This window comes from Pongo abelii, chromosome 6, assembly GCF_028885655.2.
Source record: "Pongo abelii isolate AG06213 chromosome 6, NHGRI_mPonAbe1-v2.0_pri, whole genome shotgun sequence".
Lineage (NCBI taxonomy): Eukaryota > Metazoa > Chordata > Mammalia > Primates > Hominidae > Pongo > Pongo abelii.
The window spans coordinates 139,958,704-139,970,489 of NC_071991.2; the positions used below are offsets into that span (position 1 = coordinate 139,958,704).

An 11,786-nucleotide genomic window follows, 5' to 3' on the forward strand; every position below is an offset into this window, starting at 1 on the left:
TGCTGCTTCCTGCTCTGGGGCCTTCTCTGATATTATCTGAATCCACTTGGGCTGTACTCAAAGACAGCCAGAGATCCTGATGCTCCTGGTGGAACAGGACAGGGGGACAAAAGCTCCAACCTGCCCATTCATGCGGATACTCCAGAGAGCACCCTATGCTCTTGGAGGTCCTGATGGATTCCATCTCCTGTTGCCCCAGCACAAATAGAATATTGCACCTTTATCCTGGTTTCTCCCTTCCCTATTTTGTTTTCCTTGCTCTCTTACTTCTTCCTGGAATCATTTCCCAAATAAGCTACATGCACCCAAGTCTCCCTATCACAGACTTTGTCTTCAGAGACAGACTAAACTGTGGCAGTGATGAAATGAAGCAACCATCAAAAGACCCTACCTTTTGAAGGAGACAACTGTTTATCTTTTATTCGTACTGCTACCCATTCATTTAAAAAGCCTTATGATGATGTATATAAACTAATCTTTTCCAAATCCATGTGGATTCATCTGGAATTCCCAGCATTCTCTGAATGGCTCTCTGCTCCCTTAAAACTTCAAACCTATTTTGAACTGAATAAACTTTGACTCTGTTTACAGAAGTAGAATTTGCCTGGACTCAGATAATCATTCATTCCTTTCTTCATTCATTCAATAAACATTTAATGAATTATAGGTGAAGATTAGATTAAAGTTTTGTGGTGCACAAAGCTGATACATTTTAGGTAGCTCTTTGCAAAAGAGAATGCAAAATAGCAAAGAGTTGAAAAGACCCTGTGCAAGCGAGAAGGCCTGAGGTTATTCTTCATTGGCTTCATGGCAACTACACAGGTACTGTCCAGGTACTTGGGAAACACCAGTGCAAAAAAAAGACAAAGCTTCAAGTTGAGGTAGACAATTTTAACACATAATTGTTATAATTTATTATACTTAATAATAAATTAATTTAAAAGTAGAAGGATATATTCCTGGTAGGTGCTTATCTCCCCGGAGAAGTTAGAGTGTTGTTGAGAATATCAACATTCTTGGTAAATCATACCTGATTTAGGGAATGATCCTTAGAGCTCTGGAATTCTACGTGCCTTACCTTGCAAAATGAAGGTCCTGATCTGAAAAGTTTTTTTTTCCTGCCCTGGCCCAACCATGAGGATTGGCTCCTTTGCTGTGTGGCTCTTGGTCTCTAAGGATCAGGTGAGTTCTGGGCATAGATGGGAAAGTCCTTCCTGGGCTTGTCGGGCCCCAACCACGGCCTCCTGTGGGGGTGCTCATGGGTCTCCTCCCTGTCTCCACTTCTGATTCTGTGTCCTCTCTCACTGGAGCATGATTGTGGGAATTACCCATCCAGGTTGCATCAAGATGTGCAACAGATAGCCTATTGTATCTGAAATAACTATTGCAGTGCTATGGACTAGATGTGAGTTTTGCACCATAGCACGTTTACAAATCCATCAACCTTCTCCCATTTGGTGAATATAAGATCTTCTGGATGGGAACAGAGCATTTTCTTGTGACCCTAGAGACTCCAGGCAGGTGTAGTTCTTGGTGAACATTTCATCCACATTCCTAATGAGCCTCCTCTTTTCTTCACAGGAAGTACAGTCACTCAGGGGACTTAGATGGTGCAGTGTTTGTGGCTTCACCTGAAGCAAAGGGGGAAAACATCCCCATGAGAATACACAGCAGCCTGAGCTTGGATGGTGACACTCCCATCAGGTGTAATGAGGTGCTACAGCATGAAACAAGTCTTCAAACGGTCATGACCTTGAACCTGGAACTTGGAACTTGGAGACTTTTCTGGATGTCATTTAACCGAGGGTATCCCTGTAGGCTGCCATACAAGTGTCCAGAGGTTAAACAAAGAGGAAAATAATTCAACTTGGAATTGAATTTTGTGCAGGAAGTCATAAAAGTCACCAGGACTGCTATGACAATGTTCTTTAGCCTACAGAAATATTCATAAAAGTGAAAATAGTATTCAAATAAAGAATTTTTCATGTTGGAAATAAAATATACATAGAAGAACAAATTCCCCTATTAAAATCAGGGAAAGAGCTCAGGAGTTTATTAGATTTCTTTCAAAATAGACCTAAAAATTATTCAACTCTGTTATAAATTATTTGTTCCTGTGGGGAAGAGAAGGGGCGTGGCAGGTTAGCTCTGCAGTTCAAGCATTTAGCAGGGACAGTGACATCATCAAGTCACTGACAGCCCAACTTCAGTTTGCCCACAGCAGGGCTGGGAGACACAAGATCCTGCCCTGGAGCTGAAATGGGCACCAGGCTCTTCTATGTGGCTCTTTGTCTGCTGTGGGCAGGTGAGGGCTGGTCACAGGAGGGCCTCCTTCCCTGGAATTCCCAAGGCCTCAATGCAGCGGCATTGCATTGGGATGACAGCATCAATATCTGTTGTTCTCTATTACAGGACACAGGGATGCTGGAATCACCCAGAGCCCAAGACACAAGATCACAGAGACAGGACGGCAGGTGACCTTGACGTGTCACCAGACTTGGAGCCACAGCTATATGTTCTGGTATCGACAAGACCTGGGACATGGGCTGAGGCTGATCCATTACTCACTTGGTGTTCCAGACACTAACAAAGGAGAAGTCTCAGATGGCTACACTGTCTCTAGATCAAAGACAGAGGATTTCCCCCTCACTCTGGAGTCTGCTGCCTCCTCCCAGACATCTGTATATTTCTGCGCCAGCAGTGAGTCCACAGTGCTGCACAGCTGCCTCCTCTCTGTACATAAAGGGCAGTTAGAATGCTTGAGGTTGCCTGTGCTCCCAAGTCCCAGTATTCATAGGAGTCAGAGAGCCCTGGCTAGCCTGGGGGCCATAGAGCAGGGGCCATATGACCCTTGGTGTTGAGGTCCATTCCTACCCCAGTCTCAGACCAACTGGAGGTCACCCCAACACCCTTAGCTTCTGCAGTTCCCTATTTCCTTTTGTAAAATGGAAAAGGCATCTTTAATTGAGATTCCTAATTTCCTTGAAAATTTGAAACCCACCATATTCTTCTCTCCCCTAAGGGCTGGGTGACTTTTCCATATACCTTTTCCCCTACCTTCTACTACCTTTCAACTCACAATCATAAATCTTTGCCCATGTGGTCTCTGCTCCTGGGGGGCCTTTCTTCTAAGGGCAATAGACCCACGAGGTCCTATATCATTAGCCATTTAGGTACCTCTTCATCATCATTTTGCACCACGTTTTCCCTGGCTCTCTGCTCCAGCCACACTCCCCTACATGCGTTATTTCTTCATATGTATCCATTGTTTTCCACCGTGGGGATTGTTTACATAAATTCTTTCTTCTGCACTGAGCATACATACCACCTACTTAGTCCTACATCTCTACTTCATTTCTTAAATTAAAATGTATTTCAGGCACACTTGCTCTTAATTGTAAAAAGCAAAAAAGAAAGTTTACTAGAAAAATTTAAGAAAAGTATTTTATGCATTCATTTGAGGGATGACTTTTTTAGAGAAGACAAAAAAAGCCACAAGCCAAAAGAACAACATTCATAACACTGGTTGCATTAAATTGTTTCAAGCCAAAACACACCATAAAAAATAAAGTTAAACTACAGCCTGGGAAAGGCATGAGGAATGCATACAAATGATGAAAAATCAGTGTGACAGAGAACATTCAGTGTAACAGAGAACATTCAGAACATCACTGAATACCTGTAGCTCCTCCCTTGCAGTTGGAGGGTTGGGACTATGTCACCAGGTTCTGAATAGTGGGATAAAATGATGTCAGCTCATTTCAAGCCTGGCCCTTAAAAATATTCTGTGGCACTGTGTTGAGGGTCTCTAAATGTACTCCCATGTTTAGAGTGTTGGTATATGGCATAGAGTTGTACTCATGGCTAAGATTTATTAAAGTGTCATAGTAAATACTCTGCAGCAGATCATATGGAGAAAACACACAGGCAGAATCTGGAGGAATTCACATGCAGGCTTCCTTATGCTCTCTTCCTCCCAGGAGGGGTCACACAGAGCTCTCTCCTCCCAGCAGCAAAAATGCATTAACACACGTGCAGTGTATCTGCCAAGGGAGTACATTACAGACTTAACACCCAAGAGGTTTTAGTAGAAGCTGGTCACAGAGGCACCTACTTTCTAGCATGAACCAAAAGTCTAGATCCCAAAAGGAAATCTGATGTTCAGCATAATATTATTTGCAACACCAGCCTAGGAATGATAAGCCACCCCTGTCAGTCAGGAGAAACTTTACATCAGTTCAGGGCACTGTTCACCAGCCAAGTTCCTAGATGTCAGAGTCCAATCTTGCAAGCAGGACTTTCTAAGCACCGCAGTCTCCAGCCTCCTGTCAACTCTTGTGCACAGACACTCTTCAACTCTCTTTTGCCACGTCCTGAACTTGGGAGCTACATGGTACAGATTGCCTAATGATAATATGGAAGCAGCCTGGCTCACTGAGTCAGAATTTGGTGGACAATCACAGAAGAAAGCTGCTCATGCCACACTGGGCTTTGTGGTCATGGGAAGTAAGACTTCATAGAGCTACGCCAGTGAGATTTTAGGATTTGTTTTGTTTGTTTTGTTTTCTGTAGCACAGCTGTTCTTGTCTAAGAGAATTAGTATCTAGAATGAGTAAAATATTCTTATTACTTAGTATTAAGAAGACAACTCAATAAAAATAGCAATACTGAGTCTGAGTACGCAATTCACACAAGAGTGAACATAAGTTAGCACTAAACATGAGAATAACTTCTCAACGTTACTTACAATCAGAATATTGCAACGTGAAACAGTAAATTATGATTTCAAAATTACTAGATTGGATACTTTTCCAAGGAATGACAGTCCTACATTTAAGTAGACATATGGGCTGGTGAAAATTGTTCGTATATTTATTACAAAAGATAATTACAACTACATCAGAAAACCCACTATGGGATATATTGTGACAAACCACATTTCCGGAAAATTTATCAATGTATTTAAATCACTTGGGTTCCTTTCACTGTCTTTAAGTTCAATAATGGAGAATGCAACTGTCAGTGTTTTTCCTATTTTGAAGGTAGTCTTTCCATCTTTTAAAAAGTATGATAAAATGCATGTAACATATAATTTCATCACTTTATTTTTTAAATGTACAATTCAGTGGCATTAAGTACATCCACCTTGTTGTGGAATTATCAGCATTATCCATTTCCAAAATTATTTTCATCACCCCAAACAGAAACCCTGTACCCATTAAGAAATAACTTCACATTCTCCTTCCTCTGGCAAACTCTAATCTATTTTGTATATGAACGAATTTGTCTATTTTAGATAATGTATTTATATGAAATCACGCACTATTTTTTTCTTTTGTTTCTGGCTTCTTTCACTTAGCATAATGCTTTCCAGGTGCATCCACATTGTAGCATTTATTAGAACTTCATTTCTTTTCATTCTCAATAATATTCCATTGTATGTATATAACACATTTGTTTATTCATTCATTAGTCAATTGACATTTGGGTGGTTTCCACTTTGTAGATATTGAGAACAATGGTGCAGTCAAGATGGTCCTGAAAATATCTAATTCCTTGTTTTCAATTCTTTTGGGTCTATGCCTAGGAGAGGAACTTCTGGGTCCTTTGGTAATCCTGTTTCTTTTTTTGAGTAACTACCAAAATATTTTTTTGTTGCAGCTGCTTGATTTTAGATTTCCACCAGCAATGTCCAGTTGCTTCACAACATTTCCAGGATTTGTTATTTCCTTTTCTTTTTCTTTTTTCTTTTCAAAAATACGATGATGATGATGATTACTATTTTTATAGCCATCCTAGTAAGTGTGAATGATATTTCATTGCGGTTTTGATTTGCATTTCCCTAATGACTAAAGATGTTAAGTGTCTCTTCTTGTGCCTATGGGCAGTTTGCACACCTTCTTTGAAGGTAATATTTATTTTATTTGATTGTGTTTTTAGAGTCTCTATTGACTTTAGATTTAAGCTGGTATACTGTGATGATACTAAAGGAAATTGAGATTGAGATTAAACTTCTGTTGGGCTATTTGTTGTGGCTAGTGTTTTTAGTGCAGTACTTCTGAGACATTTTTAGTATACTGTAGAAGAGAGAAATAAGTAATTTTTTGATATTTCTGGGAATTAGATTTTTTTACAAAGAGAAGAGAGATAAATAAGAAACGGGAAGATGAGGAAGAAATCTGTGGTGCTGATTTGAATTGGAGTTATTAATGCGAACTTAAGGTTTTAAAGATTATATATTTCCTAACTTTATCCAGAGAAGGGTCTAAAAAACAATACAAAGTAAATTAACGAATGGCTATATTTGCTTTTTGTTTGTGCTCCCCAGTAACAATAGGTACATTATTTTATTCCATAACAACTGGTTTCTAAGAACTTAGGCATTTGTGGAGACAATGATGTTACTGTAGGAACTGCCGTATAAGGACAGGGATGTCCCTCCTCCTCCTCTCCTGTTCACAAGGACCCTGAACTGGCAAAGCTCCCATCCTGCCCTGACCCTGCCATGAGCACCAGGCTCCTCTGCTGGACGGCCCTCTGTCTCCTGGGGGCAGGTGTGTCCTAAGAACACCATGATCATCCCATTGGAAATTCCAGTGATTACTTCAATCATTTCTGTCTTTCTATTTTCAAATTCTGTCTTTTTCCCCAACAGAACTCTCAGAAGCTGGAGTTGTCCAGTCCCCCAGATATAAGATTACAGAGAAAAGCCAGGCTGTGGCTTTTTGGTATGATCCTATTTCTAGAAGAAAACCTAGGCAATACCATTCAGGACATAGGCATGGGCAAAGACTTTATGACTAAAACACCAAAAGCAATTGCAACAAAAGCCAAAATTGACAAATGGGATCTAATTAAACTAAAGAGCTTCTGCAAAGCAAAAGTAACTATCATCAGAGTGAGCAGGCAACCTACGGAATGGGAGAAAATTTTTGCAATCTATCCATCTGACAAAGGGCTAATATCCAGAATCTACAAGGAACTTAAACAAATTTACAAGAAAAAAACAAAAAACCCCATAAAAAGGGGGTGAAGGATATGAACAGACACTTCTCAAAAGAAGACATTTATGCAGCCAACAAACATATGAAAAAAAGCTCATCATCACTGGTCATTAGGGAAATGTAAATCAAAACCACAATGAGATACCGTCCTATGCCAGTTAGAATGGCAATCATTAAAAAGTCAGGAAACAACAGATGCTGGAGAGGATGTGGAGAAATAGGAACACTTTTACACTGATGGTGGGAGTGTAAATTAGTTCAACCATTGTGGAAGTCAGTGCGACGATTCTTCAGGGACCTAGAACCAGAAATACCATTTGACCCAGCAATCCCATTACTGGGTATATACCCCAAAGATTATAAATCATTCTACTGTAAAGACACATGCACATGTATGTTTATTGCAGCACTCTTCACAATAGCAAAGACTTGAAACCAACCCAAATGCCCATTAATGATAGCCTGGATAAAGGAAATACGGCACATATACACCATGGAATACTATGCAGCCATAAAAAAGAATGAGTTCATGTCCTTTGCAGGGACATGGATGAAGCTGGAAACCATCATTCTCAGCAAACTAACACAAGAACAGAAAACCAAACACTGCATGTTGTCATTCACACGTAGGAGTTGAACAATGACAGCATATGGGCACAGGGACAGGAACATCACACATCAGGGCCTGTTGGGGAGGGGGTCAAGGGGAGGAGGGATAGCATAAGGAGAAATACCTAATGCAAATGACAGGTTGATGAGTGCAGCAAACCACCATGGCACATGTATACCTACATAACAAACCTGCACGTTCTGTACATGTATCCCTATATAACAAACCTGCACGTTCTGCACATATATCCCGGAACTTAAAGTATAATAAAAAAAAAAATAAAATAAAGTTGATCAGAGAGCAGAGAGTGAACATGGAATTTACTTCATTCCTGCACTGTCGTGACTCATTTGTGCCACATTTTGTGAGCACACCTGAGGGGCAGGGGTCAGAATTGGAGGGAGTCACAGGTGTGTGGCTATCATCTTTTCCTACTTAAACCCAGTCCTCTGGAAAGGTGCTTGGTTCCACATTTTCCATTTGGGAGAACTTCCCTAAAGTGATACACTGGTTTTTGTCTTTCTATTATTTGCCAAATGTTTCTTATGGGAAGGGAAATACGTTATCTTATTTAGTCTTCTCTTCATCTGAGGTTAGTCTCTCTTCATCATCACCCTTTCATCCTGGCTACTGAGAAAAAAAGTAGATACTTTTGATGCTTTTTCAACATGCACTAAAATCAGTGGAGAACTTTCTTTCCTTACAGGGTTGGCCTGTAGTTTGCAGGGGAGAGAGAATGGATTAAATTCTGATTCAGAATAGTGTCGGTTGGCCTATTTGCTCTCCTATCTGAGCACTGTTGGTTGTTAATATTAACACTGATATTTTATCTCCACTTGTCTGACTTCAATGTCCATCTCTCAGGTGGTTCCATCTTAGGCCATAACAACATTAAGATTGCTTTCTGACCTTCTAACACCAACAAATCATAATTCCCATATCTCCATGACTCAATAAAGCAAAGCACAAGTCCCCTGTGTCCTGGCAAGAGAGCAGATTTGTGCTGTTTCTGCCCACTGGCCACAAGGAGGCACTGTGGCTTTGTTGTCATCAGAGTCAAATGGGGAGGGGCGAAGATGGCTCCCTGGAAGATTCTTAAGGGAAACCCTGGGGTTGGCCCTAGATTCAGGGAGCTGGGCTGCGGATATCTGGAATGAAGCCTGGGAATGAAGGAATTAGAGACCAACCAATTTGCCTGTATTGGTATGGAGATGGGTTTTGCTCTAAACTGAGCTCTGAATGGGGCTGAGTGGCAGGTGTGTTTGCAGTGGATATACCTCCAAGCTCCCTTAAGATGTGGAGGCACAAGGAGCCGGGGTGGTGCAGGGCCCATGTTCTGGGCTGGGAAAGCGGAGAAGCAGTTTTCACATCACAGGAGCCTTGGAGAGCCTGGCCCCAAACCCCCAAACCGGCTCAGGCCAGCCCCACCTGCTCTGTTAAAAGTAGAAGGAAGAGCAGGGAGAGACGGAGGTGCTACCCTGGACCATCGGAGGGACCCTGTTCCCCAGTGAGGGGGCAATCACAATTACAACACCAGCAGCATATACACTTATTAGGCAGACACCAGGGTGGAGTAGAACAGAGTTTTCTCCACCAAGACCTTTTGCTCTTAGCAGGAAAATGCCCCAGTCTATTAATAGTTTACCTCTGCTACTCACTTCAGACTCCTGTGTGTCCCCTGGAAGAAGGTGGGGTCTGGGTTGAGATAGTGTCTTTTCTTTTGGCTTGAATTAAAGTTCGTTCCATGTGACTCGTTCATTTGCCTCTACCTGTATTTTGTATCTAGCTTCTGCCTCTTGTATTCACGTGTGCCTTGGACACTATAAAGTATTTGATTTCTACTGCTGCTGTGACGAATTACCACTGATTCTGGAGGCTTAAACAAAATACATTTGCTTCCTACAATACTGGAGGCCAAGAGTCCAAACTGAGTGTAACTGGGCCCAAATCAAGGTGTTGGCAGGGCTGCATTCTTTCCCGATGTTCTAGGGGAGAACTGTTTTTCTCCCCTTTTCAGCTTCTAGAGGCTACCAGCATTTTTTGGCTTATGACCCCATTCAATCTTCAAAGCCAACAGGGACTGACTGAGCCTTTGCTCATGCTGCATCACTCTGACACTCTGTCCTCCCTCTGCCACATTAGGACCCTTGTGACTATATTGGACCCACCTGGAAAATCCAGGACACTCTCCCGGTATGAAGGTCAGCTGATTGACAACCTTACTTTGTGTGTAACTTTAATTTTTCTTTTACAAGTAACTTAACACATTCCTAGGTTCCACGGATTAGACCTGAACATGGTTGGAGGGCCTTTGTTCTGCCTACCAAACCTAGGAACTTGGTAAGAGGGAGGAAAACAAAATGATCATCTGGAAACCAGACTATTGACCACCGTTTTACATCCCAGGCCTAACAGACACAAAAAGGGATGGAGCCCACAAGGAAACAGACACCTCAGGTCTCACAAGCTCGTCTGCAAACTATTTGCACCTTAGGATCGGCAAGTACTCTGGGGTGCAGGGGACTCAGCAGTATGCCTCTGTGCCAACAGCAAAAATGTGGCCCTAAACTGCTCCTTCTTGGTTAACAATTAACCTAGTTGACCAACCCACAGAGCAGAGGCTTCTCTCAGCTCTGTATACTCTACACCCTGAGAGGAAGTCGGTTTCTGAGATGCAAGACTCTTTTATAAGGAAAAGGCCAGTTGTAAAGATCAAGAAACTTTGAGCTTTGCTAGAGGTAAAAATAAGATGTAAGTCAACTCTGGAGCATTTAATTTCCAAATGTTTATGAAAAAGACAATCTTCTTCCTGTTTTATTGTATGGATAGAGAATGAGAGAGATTCTGTACTCTGGGCTTTGCAAACTCACTAGAGTTCAAGAATAAATACACTCAGAGAGGTCTTTCACTGCAAAGAAGAGCTTTGAAATCGAATGAACTTTCAGGATATCAGTTCGCCTCCTGCATCTCTAACAATGCAGTTGACACGCTTGCTCTTCCTAGGGAGCTCAGGGGCCAACTCCTAACTCACTTGTGGATAATTGAAGTGCATTCAAAGGAGTAGGAGCACAGAGCCATCAGGGAGAGGAATAGGACAGTTTGCAGAGAATCTGGCTTGCTGTAAGACAACGAGTTCATCTTGAAATAATTGGAGTATGAGGTGCAGATGAATATAGTGGGCAAGATCCTAGGTAAGATATACTATAGAGAAGGCTTTATGAATTGGTAATATCAAGACAAATCCACAGGGAGCCTCCGTAGGTATGCATTTGTGTCTCAGATCAATTATAGTTCAGTCCTGCCTGATTCATCTCCCAGAGATGCAGCCTCCACTTAAATAAGGAGCTTTCAAATTGGGGGTGGTGGCCCATTCAGTGACATCACTGACAGATGCATCTCGTGTGGATAAAATGTCACCAAATTCATTTCTTTGCTCATGCTCACAGAGGCCCTGGTCTGGAATGTTCTGCATCTGCTCTCACTCTGCCATGGGCTCTTGGACCCTCTGTGTGTCCCTTTATATCCTGGTAGTGAGTGAGTTCTCCAATATTTATTATGGTCATGCTGGACCTCTGTCTAGATGACTCCTTATATTTTCCTTATTCTGTCCCCCAATTCTGTCTTCTTTTATAGCACACACAGATGTTGGCATTATCCAGTCGCCCAGGCACAAAGTGACAGAGATGGGACAATCAATAACTCTGAGATGCGAACCTATTTCAGGCCACAGTGATCTTCTCTGGTACAGACAGACCTTGGTGCAGGGACTGGAATTGCTGAATTACTTCCGCAGCCGGACCCTCGTAGATGACTCAGGGATGCCCAAGGATCAATTCTCAGCATAGATGCCTGATGTATCATTCTCCACTCTGAGGATCCAGCCCACGGAACCCAGGGACTCGGGCCTGTATTTCTGTGCCAGCAGCTTTGCCACAGCACTGTAGAATCTCCCCATCTCTGTGCAGAAACCCTGATGCTTCCTCTTCTCCCCACAGCTCTCAGCAGTCGTGAGAAAAGTCTTTCCTGCTCCCCTCTCGCCATAAAAATTAAGTGGGTTTGGGGCATGACAAAGACAGAAGATGGTAGGATATTAACATAAAAAAATCATGTGTAGGGGATAATGTAGAAAATGTGTCTTGTGAATTTCTCACTAATTGTCTAAGGAGTCAGAA

The 11,786-nt window shown here is 42.0% G+C and overlaps 2 gene segments (V, D, J or C); both read left to right on the forward strand.

Annotated features, from left to right (window-relative positions):
* Nucleotides 1-2,203: 2,203 nt before the first annotated feature.
* LOC100434537 (T cell receptor beta variable 10-1-like) lies at nucleotides 2,204-2,861 on the forward strand. The segment is given in 2 exon segments: nucleotides 2,204-2,305; nucleotides 2,413-2,861. Coding segments are annotated over 2 exon segments (495 nt in total).
* An 8,241-nt stretch (nucleotides 2,862-11,102) lies between these two features.
* LOC112134309 (T cell receptor beta variable 12-4-like) lies at nucleotides 11,103-11,459 on the forward strand. The segment is given in 2 exon segments: nucleotides 11,103-11,148; nucleotides 11,248-11,459. Coding segments are annotated over 2 exon segments (258 nt in total).
* The last annotated feature ends 327 nt before the right edge of the window (nucleotides 11,460-11,786 follow it).